Raw genomic sequence first — 16,165 nt, forward strand, 5'->3', positions numbered from 1 at the left:
GTTGTTGGCTAAAGGCTGAGGCGACAATAGGTGGTGCACACGGTGGAGAGTGAGGTAAGGGAGGAAAAGAGTAAAAAAAAAAACTGGAGATATTTGATAGATGTGTCGGAGAGAGAGGGGGGGAAACCAAAAGGCTCTGCAACAACAGCAGCCAACATTCCTGCGGATCCTAAAAAACCCTTTGTTTTGTGCGCAGGAGCCGCCGGACCCGACTATTAAAAACGATTAACTATGCAGTAAACAGCCTGGGAAATAATGATTTTTATTCTTGTTTAATGAGATTATTATAAGGCCTTTGTTGTCGACTGGAGAAAACTGGTAGAGAGAGAGAGAGGAGAAGGAGAGGAAGGAGAGAGAGAGAGAGAGGGGAGAAAAGCCGAGGCCTTGTGTACAGATATGCGAGCGGTGGTGGTGGTGCCACATCGCAGGCGTTTTTATTATTCATCCAGCAGAAATGTCGCTGTTATGTCAGATTTGAAGGGACTGGAGGTAGAAGAAGAGGAGGAGGTGGTGTCCGTGCTGTTGGTCTGACCCGGGACTGAGACAGACAGACAGACAGCCTTTCCAGCCTTTATCCCCCCCCCCTCAACCACCACTACCACCCCCTGGCCCTGTATGTATGTATATGTATGTATGTATTATTAAATCGCTGGTGGAGGCTCCTCGGGTACTTATTTATGATTCAGCGGACAAAAGCATTGCGCTGCTGCTGCTGCTTTGTGATTATTCAGAGATTCAGGCGTCCTTGAGGTCCCTGATAAAACAGATTCAGGGTTTTTTTTTTCTTCTTTCTTTTAACCACAAAAAAGCTGCGTGTGTGTCTATGTGTGTTGGCTATGTGTGTGTGTGTGTGTGTGTTAGATAGTATATAGTCAGGGTGTGGGCTCTCTCAGTTCTTTCTCGTGCTTTTCATGCTTCGTTTGTTGGTCTGAATTGGTCCACAGTCAGTCATAATCCGACGGTGAAGTATAGGAAGCTGTGAAGGTAAGGCAGTAAAGGCAGGGAGGGCCTGAACAGCAGCAGCAGCAGCAGAGGAGGAGGAGGAGGATCAAGTGTCTTTTCATGCACAGATTGATCCACCTCATGATCATGGTAGGTCATTGTATGGATATTTAGTTCTCTGTGCCTTGTTTTTCTTGTTTTGCATTTGCAATTTCATGTTTAACCTGTAGCAGACAGGCGTCTAGCTTCCTGTAGGCCTATAAACACATTCACGCACAGAGAAGCTGTAAAAGCAGGCCCAGTGTGTGTTTGTTTGTGTGTATGTGTTTGTGTGAGTGTGTGCGATTTAGAGGAAATTAAAGCACCATTTACTGTAATCTGTATAACGTCAGCCCCTGCTGTGTGCTTTTGAAAACACCCAAGGTGTTGTCATCCCTCGCCTGAAGCCTTCTCTGGCCAGTTTTCTGGAATTTGCCTTCATGCTGCAGCAATAAGCAATACTAGTCATCTGTCAGGGAGACTCGTCTAATTTGGTCACAAGGGTTGAAATACAAGGTCTGATCTTTTTGAGGACGGCATCGGGTCTGTTTTTATCTTTTTTCTTTTCAAGACTCGAGACTTTTGAGAGTGTCAGGTTTTCCTTTGCGAGGCCTCGGCGGGGTCTGGAAGAAGTTGGAGAAGAGTTTTTGTTAGTGTATGCCTGCCTGCACCATGATGGCCTCTGACATGGCTGAGACGTGGAGGAACTGTTTCGAGGAGGAGCTCATCTGCCCCATCTGCCTGCACGTGTTCTCAGATCCCATCCAGCTGCCCTGCAAGCACAACTTCTGCCGGGGCTGCATCAGCGAGGCCTGGGCCAAAGAGTCCTCTCTGGCCCGCTGCCCCGAGTGCAATCATGCTTACACGCAGAAGCCCAGCCTGGAGAAGAACCACAAACTGTCCAACATAGTCGAGAAGTACAACGCCCTGAGCGTGGAGAAGGCCACCACGCCGGCCCTGCAGTGCATCCTGTGCCGCCGAGGCCCGCCGCTCCCCGCAGTCAAAGTCTGCCTGCGCTGCAACGCCCCGTGCTGCCAGTCCCACGTTCAGACGCACCTGCAGCAGCCGTGCTCGGCCCTGGGGCACCTGTTGGTGGAGGCGGAGGCGGTGAAGGCCTGGACCTGCCCGCAGCACGACGAGTACAGGCTGTATCACTGTGAGGCCGAGCAGACGGCGGTGTGTCAGTACTGCTGCTTCGCCCGCTGCCACCCCAGCCACGGCCACGCAGTCACCGATGTGGAGCTGAGACGCAACGACATCCGAGTAAGAGAACAATCAAATATTGTGCACATACATTCAAACAAACAAACTAATACATACTTGTTGTTGTTGTTCATCCACTTCCTGCAAGTGGATGTCAGAAGTCTTTCAAAAGATCTGAAATGACTGAATTTATACAGTTTCTGTCTTTTAATGAGCAGTAATATCACATTTAATCTGGTTTCATTTCCTCAGATGTGAATACGTTCAGTTTTCCTTCATCCTTTTATGATATTAAACTGAACATGTTCGGCTTTTGGACACTTCACCTTGGGGCTCTGGGGAATCTGTGATGGATTCAAATTCTATTTACTGACATTTTTATCGAGTAAAAAAACCCATCAATTGATCAGTGCGAGTCTAATCAGTAGATTAATCAGTAATGGAAATAATCATTAGCCTACTCCCCACTCCCCAGTCCCTGTTTTGCAAGGATCTCTGTGATCAATAAGCTACCAAAATGGAGCGTGGTGGTGTGTTCGTACCAGCGTCACAGCAGCCAGTGAGGGTCATTTTGTAATCACCGAGCAAACATCACTAAGAACAAAGGACATATTTCAACGTCACACATTAAAGACATAAAGTGCAGCTTTTTTTAAACCTACAAAGCTTTCAGGACCTTTTCCCAGCAGTTTAGCCTATGTATATGGGCTAAATCACTTGACTTAATCAACGACTAAACAAAATCCCCCCCCATTTTAAGAAACAATTGCATTTTGAGTGTTTTTTGTTTTAGCGAGCCAGTGTTGGAGTCTATCTTGTGCATTTTTCAGTTGTGATCCACTCCAGCCTCCATTCTCATCTGTTGGAATGACAAACAATGCAGTCGAGGGTGGAACAATGAGGGGCCCTCAGAGGGGCCTTATCTCCCCAGCACAGGTGCATCCTAGCTCAGGGATCGCCAGTTGTGAAGGAGGAGGAGGGGGGTGTGGGAGTGGAGGCGAGAGGCGAGTCGAGGGGAAGGGGAAGGGAAAGGAAGGGGGATTAAAGTGATTCGTCACTTGATTCTGCGGTGTACTTGGTGCTTTTTAAAAAATTTCATTAACCTCTTCTCTTCCTGGTCGTCATTGTCATCATTTTCAAGTCGGGGGGGTGGGGGGTTTAGACGGCGACAGTGAAGGCTTCACAGACTGACTGACTGACTGACTCATGCAGTTCACCCAACACCCTGTTTAGGTGTCAGCCCTGTCATGGCAGGCTGCGTTTTCCTGTTCGTATCCTATGACTCAGCTTTATGTTATAGTTAAACGCCAAAACGGTCACCTGGGGCACAGGAAGGCCCGTTGGGTGGGTCCTGCTGCTCTGGATTTTTTAAAAAAAAAGCTGCATTATAGAAAGAAAAAAGAAAAAAAAATCCTCCACATCTACAGCTTTTCCCAACATTATCCATAATCGGGCTGGGCAATAAGTCGAGCCTGATTTAATTCAGGATTTTACAGTATGACCCTGATGGAGCTATCAGTTATAATCTCTATAAATAAATAAATAAATAAATAAAATATCCAGACAATATTCCCTTTTTTGGCATTGACACATAAAATAAGGAATATTTTATGTGACCAAAACGTTGAGTTTGAAAAATAAAACAAAGTATGAAATGGCAGCTGGAGCACGGTCAATATATCTGCTGATATTGATGAATGTCGGCCAATAAGTGACAAGAAAACGCTGCACAGGCCCAAAGAGATGTATAAAAACCATTATAGGAACCCAAGGCTATGAAAATTAAAGTGCTGCTTCGTCAATTAATCTAATTATTTCACTGATTAATCATCCTGGGTATAAAATGTCAGAGAAAATAGAGAAAACATCTGGTGTTGAGTTGGTCCAAAACTGAAAATTAAGTGATTGAATCATTGAAAACATTATGAATTTGATTGTCAACTGTTTATTGGCTTATTGATAATTCAGCTAATCATTGCAGCTCTTATCATTGTGTTTTGTAACATTGGTCTTGATAACTCTCTCCAGCACAACGGTCTCTGGGATTATATGCTGATAAAAAAATATCGTCAGTGCTGATTTATCGATCGTGCTCAACGCTACAACCGCCTCTTTCAATGGAAATTGTTTCTCGATGACAAAATTCAGCCCCTGAGAGCGAACGCTTCTGAGGAATCATTTTGTTTTGGTTTTGTGGGAGTGGGGTTTTTCTTTGGTGGAACAGGAAGGGCTGCAGCTCCCAATTAACTCCCATCATCACAACAACCAGATGCAAAACACAATCTGTGGCGTTTTCCCTTTGATAATTTAAAAATCGTTGCTTTTTCGTTTGACCCAGTGTGATTAAAATCCTTGTTTACATGCGCATGAGCTCGACAGAACTGAGTTTATTTCCAATTACAATGTGTGTTTTGGACGTTAGAAATACATCATTATGTATTTTATTGGCCTCAGATATCCAATCAATCAAAGGATATAACATTTAGTACTACTAATTTACCACTAAAAATATAAATAAATACAATTTAATGATTAAAAAAAAAGATCAGTGAACATCACTCTCCAACTAGAAACAGACAACACATCCCTGGGGAGGGGAGCGGGGGTTGTGTGTGTGTGTGTGTGTGTGTGTTTTTCTATCAGAAAAATAATCTTCCAATAATCTCTTTGAATTACACGGTGACATTGATTTTAGTCACACCGACCAACCCCAATCCATCAGCTTGTTTTAGGTATTAGTCGTCCTGGTGGTGATGATGACTACTAATGCCTCCTCCATGTTGGATGTGGAGAGGACCCACACCCCCCTTCCTCCCTCCCTCCCTCCTCTTCTATTCCCTTCCCGACCAAATTCACCTCACTCCCCCCTCACCCCATCCACCACCAGCAGCAGCCGCGGCGCTCACCCCGGGCCGGGGACGACCTTCCCTCTGGCCCGGCTCTCTCCTGCTCTGGTGGCTCTGATGGAAAAGACGCTGTAGTGAAATGACAGCTTAAGAGCAGCACCCTCCCCTCCTTTTATACCCCCCCGTCTCTCCCTCCCTCCCTAAAGGTATCCCATACATTCAGTTACCCCCCTCCCTCATCTCCCCCTTCCCTCCCTCCCTCCCTCTGGGAAGCTTCAGTTCCTTCGACCCTGTTTTTCCCCTGGCTTCTGCTCGGAGCCTAACTCAATCAATCAGCACAACCAGGTCACAGTCCTGGATCTAACCATGCCAACTGTGTGTGTGTGTGTGTGTGTGTGTGTGTGTGTGTGTGTGTGAGAGAGAGTGTTCGTGTGTGTGTGTGTGTGTGAGTGAGAGATATCTAGGGCAGTGGTTCCCAACCATGTGCCTCTGCTGAGGCCCAGGAGTATGCAGGTTTTCATTCCTATCAAGCTCCACGGCAGCTGATCACACTGGGAACTAATGATAAAATCAGCTGGAATGATTGGATTGTGTTCGTAATAATGATGATGATGATGATGATGATGATGATGGTATGTGAACAGGCCCTTCAGCATGTGAAAAACAACTGATTATTGACTTGTGGGATTAATGACAGAATCAGTTTTGTAAGCCAGGCCAGGCCGGCAGCTGTCGGTTTTTGCTCGCTCCACCGCGTTGGTCCAAACTGAGTTGGCGTGAAAACGAACGTTGCGCAGATATTCCTGCTCCCCAGAGGATGAAGCCTCCTGACTTTCCCTCTTGTACCACCATTAAATTTATATTTTTGTTTTTAGATGTCTCTCCAGGTTTGTGAGTAATAGACATTCGTGTTAAACTCATTAAACTAACCCCTTAATAGTTATTTTGATCATATTTTTTTGTCCAGCATTTATTATTATTAATAATAATAATTTACATTTACCATATAGCGCTTTTTTAACGATACCTGAATCATTATTCACTCATAGGCTATACAACATTCACACCAGTATTTGGCTGTAAAGAGGCAATAATCATTATCAATTAGTCCAATCTATTTAAGTGTAGAAGAAAAACAAATCTGCAAACATTCATACATTATAATGATGATTTTAAGGTATTTCACAAGAAAAGTATTTATAGTTATAAACAACAAACTGCTATACAAGATTAGCTAAAACCAGCCAATCTTGTAGCTATAGCCTAGCAGTTTGTTCAGTAGCTACTTTTGGAAATTATTATTTATTATTATTATTATTATTTTTTACATTTTATGGATTAAAAACTACAGAGAAATTAATTGGCAGAGTTATAGATAATCAATGAGTCATTAGTTAATGCATTACCTGCACAGGTATGTTGCATTGTTTACAGCAGCAGTTGTTTACTGGTAATTAGCCTGTGTTAGCATGTTAGCTTGTAGCTAACACACTGGACTACAAAATGGTGAACATGGAAACACATTTCACCTGCTTGGCCTCAGCGTGTTTGCCTTGTCACTGTTTGTGTGTGTGTGTGTGTGTGTGTGTGTGTTAGCATGCTATCGTTAGCATTTAGCTCTAGACAGCTCTGTGGTTCACAAAGTTGCGAGTGCGGCTGTGGACTACTCAGTCTAATTAATTAATTAATAAATTAAAATCCAGATCACATTATTTTTGCTCTGCCGTCTATTCAATATGTTTCTCTTTCATTCAATAATGTGTTGGCATTGTTCATATCTGACATTAAATATTAATAACATGGAGGATTAGCAAATCTGTGTCAGACTGAAAGCAGGAAGGAAGCAGCATAAAGGGTTGTTTTCGTTCTTTCTTTCTTTTTTCTTTATTTATCTTGACGACCAGCTGCAGCCGGATGGGCATCTCCATTTGGCCCGGGGCAGTGTTTGCTAATGTCCACATGCCATCATCATCATCAACATCATCATCATGATCCCAAAAATAACAAGTGTTGTTGCCACAACAGCTCACAGAGCTCGATGCTGTGAGTCCATGTGCATCTTTCAGAAACGAAGGGACGGTCAGTGTGTTAACAGAGACAGCCTCATAATGAACAATTAAAGGGGACGTATTATGGAAATATAACTTTTCGAAGTCTCTTTATTTGGGTGTTTGTCCCCCATAATGTGAGAATTGACCAAAAAAATCTGTAATGTGCAGGCTCCCTAGGTTGAAATCCACGTGGTTTTACAAACTGTTCCCTCAGTTGTCTTCCAGTGATGTAACTAGGATTCAAATTTACATAACCCCACCCCTACCTGGTACCTGTAGAAGGGGCGGGGCAAGCAGTGGTTCATTTGCATTTAAAGGGACAGGCACTGAAACCAGCCGTTCTGAACAGGGCTGTTTTGAGAGGATGAAAAGAGCTGTGATGTTTGATCCTTGGGGTATTTTGACCAAAGCATGTCACAGACATGTCTTTAAGACACCTGAGAACTATTTCAATTTGTGGAAAGGGGCGCATAATATGTCTCCTTTAATATATAAAATAAATGGTAAGATGGCATTTACACAGAAATTTGGAAACCATTTTAAACACAAATCCGGGACTGGAAACTAAAACTTGGTAATTAACTAATAGTGTTTGACTGACGGCCGGAGAGTGGAGATACCATTATATACATTCAAATGATATGCGCATCAACTGTATGTGAATAGTTGGAGCTCACAGGACATTTTATATTTGTTATAATTCAGCGATGTGTAGAGAATGTGCCCCTCTGTATTGGTTTTAGTTATTTTGTATATGAATGTATGATGTTTATTTGTTAACACAAAACTAAAGAGTAATAAAGAGTAAAATGAGAAAGAAATGAAGGGGCAGAGGTTCACTGAGGTGGGGGGGAAGCTTTTTCTGCCTCTGTATGCCCATTTATCTATCTCTGCTCTCTCCCCCCCCACCCACCACATTAGTCCTCACTCACTAAAAACACAAAATAGCTGTGGGTTGCTATGACAGCACCCCCCCCTTCCTCCCCCACAGGGATTGTGTGTTGGATGGAGACTAAATTAGCCAGCTCCCCCGGATCCTAATAACCTCAGGCATGGTAGGAGGTGGGGGGGTGGGTGCTCGTGGCCTAACAGAGGTCACAAACTTCAGTTCACTTCACACAAAGCCTCTGAGTTTCTGTCTTTTCTGTGTCTCTCTCTCTCACGTCATAGCAAAGCCTGTTGAGACAGCAGGAGCGCGTGGAGGAGCGAGTGCAGGAGATCGAAGAGCAGCTCTGCAAACTCGACTCTGACAAGTGTGTGGTGGAGGTACGTAACTTGTGGGCGTAAAAAGAAAAGGCAGCTACACACACATTTTTTAAAAGAGATTCTGTAACACGGTGTTACATAAAGCGTGATCAATCTCTGTGTGTGTGTGTTTGTTCGCTACAGGACAGGGTGTGTGAGCTGAAGGAGGAGGTGCGCCTGCAGTACCAGCGGATGCACCAGCTCCTGGAGGAGGATCTCGGTCGGACACTGGAGGCTCTGGACCGGGCCCAGGCTCGGTTCTGCCAGGAGAACGCTGCCCAGGTTCTGGCTCTGGGGGAGCAACGCCACGAGGCCCAGAAGCTGCTGAGCTCCATCCACACGGCCTTCAGCAAGGCGGAGGAGCTGAGCTTCATGAAAAACACCAAACCGGTGAAAATCCTCACAGACAGGTCAGATTTCCTGGACTCTTAAAATGGACATTGCACTTTTTTTTTCTTGTCTGTGGTGGTTCTGTGATATGCAGGTGGCGTTTGCAGGCAGACATCTTATCTTGAATTTTGCATGTCTCTTGGCACTTGCTGCAGGTCTCAGGCATGTGTGGGCAGCAGTCTCCCTCCCTACAAAGTCGGAAATCTAAACTCTAAACTATTCCTCTCTGAAATCTCAAAAAGAGAGAAGAGCTTGAAGAGAACGCTGGAAGGTAGGATCTCTTTTGTTTTTGTTTTAAACAAATCTTTATTGATTTTTTTTTTTTAACTTTGAGACAACAATGATAGTTTGGAAACTGGTGTCACTTCACAACACACACTAAAAATACAGAGGCAATATAAAAATACTATATTCATTACAAATTACCCCCCTCCCCCTTGACAAAATTAAAAATGTTGGGGATCACTTAAAAAAAGAGTTGTGAGACACCAACTAAAAAGTCATGAGAAAGATAAAAACGTACATTCCAGTAACACAAAACATGTATGTGTGTATGTCATCTGGTAAAAGTGGATATATAAATTATCAACCAAAATAAATAGTAAAGTATTTATGTATTTATTTATATAAAATTAAAAACAGAAACAGAAATAAATAAATAAATAAATAATACCTGAATAAAACATAAATTAACAAGGTATAGTCTTGGTAGATGTTAGATTTAAGGAGTTATGAAATCAGGTCTTGATAAATGATTTCCATATGTTATGAAAGGTTGGATCTCTTTCTGTCTCACAGATTTTTTTTAAAAGCAGGACATGGGATGTGTTTTCTTTTTTTTTTAAATATATTTTAATCACCACTTACCACCTCTGATTTCACACCTTGTCTCTCTCAGCTCCCCTCACCCCTCCCTCGACCTTCCTGCAGTCTGTCCCTGCGTATCCCAGCGGTCAGAGCTCCGGCTCCGGAGCCGAGAAACGGAAACATTCCACTGCCTTTCCAGAGGGGAACGGGAGCGTCGGAAAAACCGCCGCTCCGGGTTTCAAGGACTCCTCCTCCTCCTCCTCCTCTTCGTCTTCTGCGTCGTCCTTAGCCAAGCAGCCCTACCTGGGCTCCGGCTCCGCCTCCGGAGAAGGCCAGTCCACCAATCAGCAGCCGCTCGGCCCCTGCGGCCCGCCTCACATCGGCGAGGGCGGCGGGACGGGAAGCGGGAGCGGCTCGCTGACCAACCACCACTCGGGCTCCGTGTTCGGCTCCTCGCACTTTGCTCCCGGAGGCAGCGGCTCCTCGCACTCCTCCCAGCAGGCCGTGCTGCCGCAGTACGGCGGCCGCAAGATCCTGGTGTGTACGATGGATAACTGCTACTGCTCCGGGGTGCCCTCGGTGTCGGGGCACCGCAGCCACCCGCCGTACCCGCGCTCGGGCTCCTTCCCCTGGGTCAGCGCCCAAGACTACCCCCCTCCCCCCGGCCTGGCCTCTGGAGGGCCGTCCATGCAGGGCTTGGCAGTGAGGGACTGGATAGACGCCTCACAGACGCACAGACACGCAGATTTCTATGGGCTGTACGGGCAACCCTCTACAAAGCACTATGTCACCAGCTAACAGAGTAGACACACACACACACACATGCACACACACACACACACACACTTGGATATAGAGACAGGCACCCAAATAGCACACCTTTTACTGACTTATCAACTGGAAAAAAAAACAAAAAACACAATGCAGTTATACTATACACACGTTAAAATAAATGTTTATATCCAAACACACAGACCTAGAGCATGTACACACACACACACACACACACACACATTCGGGGGCAGGGTTGATCTCTTTGTGTTTTTATTTTTCTTCTTCCTCTCTCTTTATTTTCAGTCGTCAGTGTTTCATGTAGTGTATTATACGTAAAATGCATAAACAGCCAAACCGCTCACTCTGGCACAACTCAGCTCAGCATTTTACACTCGAAACGAGATGAGACGAGAAGGAGAAGGAGAGAGGCGAGAAGAGGAGAGAACGAGACGCATCTTTCTTTCTTTTTTTATTTATAGAGCAGGAGATGAATCGAGAGAAAATGAACTTTTAATAGAAAATCTTCTCATGCCTTTGTGACTTCTCACTCAGGCTGAACAGTGAAACAGATAATACCGAGCAGTGTTGAGCTTTCCAGTTTAGCACCTCATGTTTCTCTGATATAATCACCCCTCCAGTTGTACTGAGGTCAGTTGCCTTATGTTGTTAGCATCACATTTTTTCTCTGCCCAGCTGACTTTAGTTTGATAGATCCTTTTTTTTTGTTTTTTTTTCTTAAAGAGGGGCTGCGGTCCTTTCGTGTCTCTTGATTTTTTTTTTTTTTTAATCATCATTAGCATTTCTTCCTTTTCCTTTGCTGAGTTCAGGGATGGATCGTACGGCTTGAACACAAAAAAACGCTCTTCCATGGAACACCCACAATGCACTTGTGGACGCCTTGTTATGCCTGGACTACAGATTGCTGACCCACAGAGGGACACTAGAGCTGCGTCCGAAGGGGCTGGTTGACCCAGGCCCTCCCAACTTTTCTGGGAATGCGGCCCCCTTATTCCTAGCGCTCCCTTTTTCCTGCTGCCAGGCTTCCCAACAGGACAGAAAACTCTTCTGACACAGACTGTTTCCATTTAGTACTTAACTATGACTTTGTGTTATTTGGTACAAGTGTAGGTTTCATGCTTGTCTAGAGAGACTCTCGATTATGGAGAAAAAAGGACAAGACTGGACAGACCAAACCAATCAAGCATCTGGAGGATCTGATGATGCTGTAATTGTACTTCCTGCAGGGCAAAGATGTCACTTCCTCTCAATAAGCACACGAGCTCTTGGCTTCCTGTTTGCAGCTAAAAGCATGCAAGGAAGAGTTTTTTGTTTTGTTTTTTTTTCTTAAAGCACTCAAAAAGAAGAACAATGGCGGTTAAAAAAAAAAGAAAAAACTGTATGCAGTTTTAAAAACGAGTGTGTGATAGAAAAGACGGGTGGGAGGACTTTTTTTCATGAACTTTTTCTAAAAGAACGAGACTGGACTGCGTGATGTAAGCAATGGTTCGTCATCCTTAAAAGGAGCTGTTACAACAGTCAAACATAAAGAGAGAAAAAAAAAAAAAACGACATAAAAGTATCTTTTTTTGTAAATATTTTGTGAAATGTAAAAATTACAGACGTGATTTGGAGAAGGGTTCCAAATAAACAAACAAATTTAAACCGGTCTCTGCTGTCAACTCTGTATGTGCAAATCCTGTTGTTTAAACATTAATGGTAACTTGTGAGTTATTATTCTACTGTGCTTTCTCCTTATTATCATTCTATGACACCATAAAGTCACAACACAGCTCTCACATACCGTTTAAAGCTTGTTGTTGCTCTGATTGATATCGATTTATGGCCTGCACCATAAATGGTATCGTGTCCTTTTGTATTGGATTGAGGAGTTATATGATCGTACAGTGATGCTGCCTTCATGTCACATCAGAATTGTTGTAATTATAAGTTTTCTACATGTAAAAAGGAAGCAAACTCACCATTGTAACTGTTTTTTCAAAGGAAACCAAGCAGCCTCATGCCAAACAAAACACATTTGTCTGTTTGATCTAAATATTTATAATCCAGTGTCACACTGTGACAGGACTTGTTAGTGAGGTCAACTGATTTGTTGGGTTTCTTTTTCTTTCAGGGTTTATTTACAATTTCAAAAATCACCAAGCTTATCCTTTTAATATTTTCCATGTTGCCCACAAACGCAGCATTTACGCTTGATGTTTGTTTTTCCCATTCGCTACAGTCATCTGCTTACTCTTCATATGACTTTTCAAAAGAAAGAAGAGGAAGAAAAAAAACGGAGTCATCCTCCCACAATCTCTGCTGTTCCTTTTTAACATGAAAACAATCTGTCAGGCTGCCTTTCTCTCAGTTTGACGATTCATCTAATGGTGTATTTATTCATCTTAAAAGACAGATTAATAGGCGGAAAAACCCATTTAAACAATCTTTTAAATGTCTGTGTCCACCCAGTGCAAACAGGGCTCATGAGTATATGTGGGTGGAGGCCTGCAGAGAGAAAACAGGATGGAGAGAACAAATCTTGAAATGAGTAGTCAGTGTGTGTGTGTGTGTGTGTGTGTGTGTGTGTGTGTGTGTTCCCCTCAGCCTCATTAAGCTGTTGCATTACTGCTTTCCTCTACCCAGCACTTTGAGCCTCACTCCCATTCAGTCTGCAGGAATGATCCAGCTGAGTGAGTGAACAGGGAACAGGAAGTTGAACCTGTTTAGGTTTGTGGATGAAGATTACGTCGTCAAATCTGTGGGTGAAATGAAGCTTTTTTTCTTCTTCTTCTTTCAGGAAGAACATGCTCAAAAGCTCCAGAGCAGCTACTCAAAGGGAAAGATTTGACATTTTGGCAGCTGCTGAGAGCTCCTACACAGCTACGTGAACTTCAGCTTTTCCATCTCTCTTTTTCGTGGTTTTGTTTTGTGTGATACAGACCAGTCATTCGTACACGCGAGGTTGAGTTTCTGAACGCCTCGGACGGCAACAATCGACGGTTCATACACAAAACAATCATTTTAACCGTATTGTCGTCTCCTCGCTCCACCCTCGTCCTCCTCCCACCTCCTTCCCCTCTCAGGCTGGAGGAGGCAGAGGTCTGATGTGCTGCCTTTTTTCTCACGTCAGCAAACCTCAGCAGAGACACAGGCAGCCAAGAACTGTGGGGTCGGAGGTGCAGCATAAATTACTGAGCTGCTTTTCTATCTTTCCCACTCTGACACACACACACACACACATTACAAACACTCCCCCCTTCTCTCTCCTGACACACACATTTTCTCACACTTGCACACACAGCTGCTGAACAGCTGTCTGATCCATGAGAAGAGAGAAAGAGGCAGTAATCTGGTCGCCTACGTCTCTGATATGTATCTGACACACAAACACACTGTCTGGCTCCTTTAAATTACGCCCGCATGCAAACACACACCACACACACACACACACACACACACACACACACACACACACACACACACACACACACAGAAAAGCTTTTAGTGACTGATAAAGAGACCACAGAACTTTTTGTTCTCTCATTTTGAGTTTTCAACAAACACATGTAGATAAACCATGGACCAGAAAACAAAATGAACTGTTTGACCTTGCAGTCTATACACACTTCTCAAAAGCTCGCTCTAATCCATTATAGGAGCAGTGTGGCATTATGGGAAATTCCCTCATTTGGCTCTGACAGAGATAGATGAGAAAATCGATTCACTCTCTCATATCTGCAGTGGCACAACACCAAAATCTTAGAGCCCCGGCCATCTGTGAATTAACACCTGTACAAATACTCAAATGAACAAGAAGACATGTGCATCTGCAGTGATTGTTGGGGAAATATATTATTTCTGGTATGCGTAAGAATAATAGTATTTACTTGGACACAAAAATGCTCTGTCAAACTATCCAAGAGGGATTTTTTTTATATATTGAAGATTTCTGGAAGTAAAACAAAACAAACTTTTAATCCCAGGCCTCTGACCTTAAATTAAATGTTGCTACAACCAGCAGCTGGATATCTTAGCTTAGCATTGGGAACAGTTAGCCTGGCCTGTATCAATATCAACCTGCTAAATCTCTGTAATTTAAAATATTGCAGTTTACTAATTTACATATTATTTGCTTGTTTTTCTTTGTCAGTAGTAACACAATAAAACATGTTAAGTAGAGTATTGTGATTGTTTGACAACGTGATTGAGGCTAGTTAGCTCATAGTTGAAATTGAGAGTTCATTTTTGATACAGAAACAGCAAATAAAACAATAAGTCTCGCCCTTGCCCCATTTAATGACTAATTAGACATTTTGAGAAATACATATTTCTTGCCAAGAGTGAACAATGAAATCACTGCTAGCTCGCCTGGGGGTCAGCCCTATGTTCCCACAGCTATATGTTCCCTCAGCCCTTTGTTGCTTCATTTCTACGATTTTTCTTATTCCTAAGAATTTTCTCAAAATGAAACTCTACGTCAAGTCATTTTTATTTTTATACCGCATTTAAAGGGACGATTCAGAGTAATTTCAACCTAGGGTCCTTTGCACCATGACCTCGAGCCAAACGCCCCCACAGAAGTTTGTTTTCCCTTGCTCGAACAGTGGTCGAGTTACCACTATTAACCGAATGGCGCTAACGTTACCAAGCGGCTATCTTAAATTACCCCACTAATGTCCGTAATTCTTGGTGTACTTACTGTACAAACTTTCTAATGCTTTGTTTACTACTACTAACACTATTTGTACTACTGTAGAAGTCTGTTGTCTAAATTGCACTAACTCATGGAGGTGAGTTTAATTTCGGTATAAGGGTTTGTCACTCAACCCTATGTTGGAGTAACGGTGTTGGAAGGGGTCAGCCCTATGTTCCCAGATTTAGCTGCTTACAACTGCTACTGGATAATAGGTAATTGACTACCAAATTTGGAGAAGTGGGGATAAAATCTGATGCAAATTGATGATAAAGGAAATGTGGGAACATAGGGCCTAATTTTGGAAAGAAAAAAAAACCCTTAGAAATGAGGGAACATAAGGCTGAGGGAACATAGGGCTGTGGGAACATAGGGCTGTGAAAACATGGGGCTGTGGGAACATAGGCACACTCCCGATCTCCTCCTTTAACTCTCCTCTAGAAAGCAAACAAGCATATTTTTCAAAAATGTCAAACTACTCCTTCAGATGCCTTCATGTGTCTTATTGTGACTCCCAGGGTGTATCATACTTTCCATGGCGCTGTGTCAGAATTAACAGGGAGTTTATAAGAGCCACAAATGTGGAACAATACGAGTACATTCTGTCTCTGAGCAGAGGAAGACTGGATAATAAGAAGCTTTGTGAGAAAAAAAAAACAGAAGAGGCCATTTGCAAGTCTCTGAGGCCTTCTAAATCAGTCACATACAATGTTACGCAAAGTAAAACACAACAAATTAGTGTTCCTACAGCACGAACACACATGTTTGACATGTGACTCCAAATGTCTTTGTACGGGCAAACAAACATTTATTACACAAAATAAGCCAGTAAAGACAAACTCTTGATGCTTTTGGAAGGCTTCAAGTTATTCTTCAAGATGCACAACAAACAAATCCAGATAATAATCTGGACCTGACAGACATGTAGAAGATTGTTTGGCCTTTGCAGAGGTATGTAGTCCACCGAGTACACTTTTGCATAGTTGATTTGTTTGTCAGCAGGATTTTGCAAAAAAAAAAGAAAAAGAAAAAGAAAAAAAAATACTGAACTGACTTATACTGTACTTAGTAAAATCATGGGATCATCCAGAGAGGAACCCATTAACTTGTGGGGACAAAGTAAACCCAGATATATAATTTACTATGAATTTGAATTTTTCCCTCTGAGGTCTGGT

General features: G+C 43.1%; 1 protein-coding gene across 1 annotated transcript; it reads left to right on the forward strand.

The window, feature by feature from the left end:
• Positions 1 to 869: 869 nt before the first annotated feature.
• On the forward strand, positions 870 to 11,959 carry trim8b (tripartite motif containing 8b). Its single transcript, XM_085760603.1, has 5 exons — positions 870 to 2,244; positions 8,252 to 8,347; positions 8,471 to 8,736; positions 8,872 to 8,987; positions 9,615 to 11,959. The coding sequence occupies exons 1-5, from the start codon at positions 1,639 to 1,641 to the stop codon at positions 10,319 to 10,321; spliced, it is 1,791 nt and encodes a 596-aa protein (XP_085616729.1). The 5' UTR covers positions 870 to 1,638; the 3' UTR covers positions 10,322 to 11,959.
• Positions 11,960 to 16,165: the final 4,206 nt, after the last annotated feature.

This window comes from Trachurus japonicus, chromosome 19 (assembly GCF_045865225.1).
Source record: "Trachurus japonicus isolate A0001 chromosome 19, Traja_1.0".
Lineage (NCBI taxonomy): Eukaryota > Metazoa > Chordata > Actinopteri > Carangiformes > Carangidae > Trachurus > Trachurus japonicus.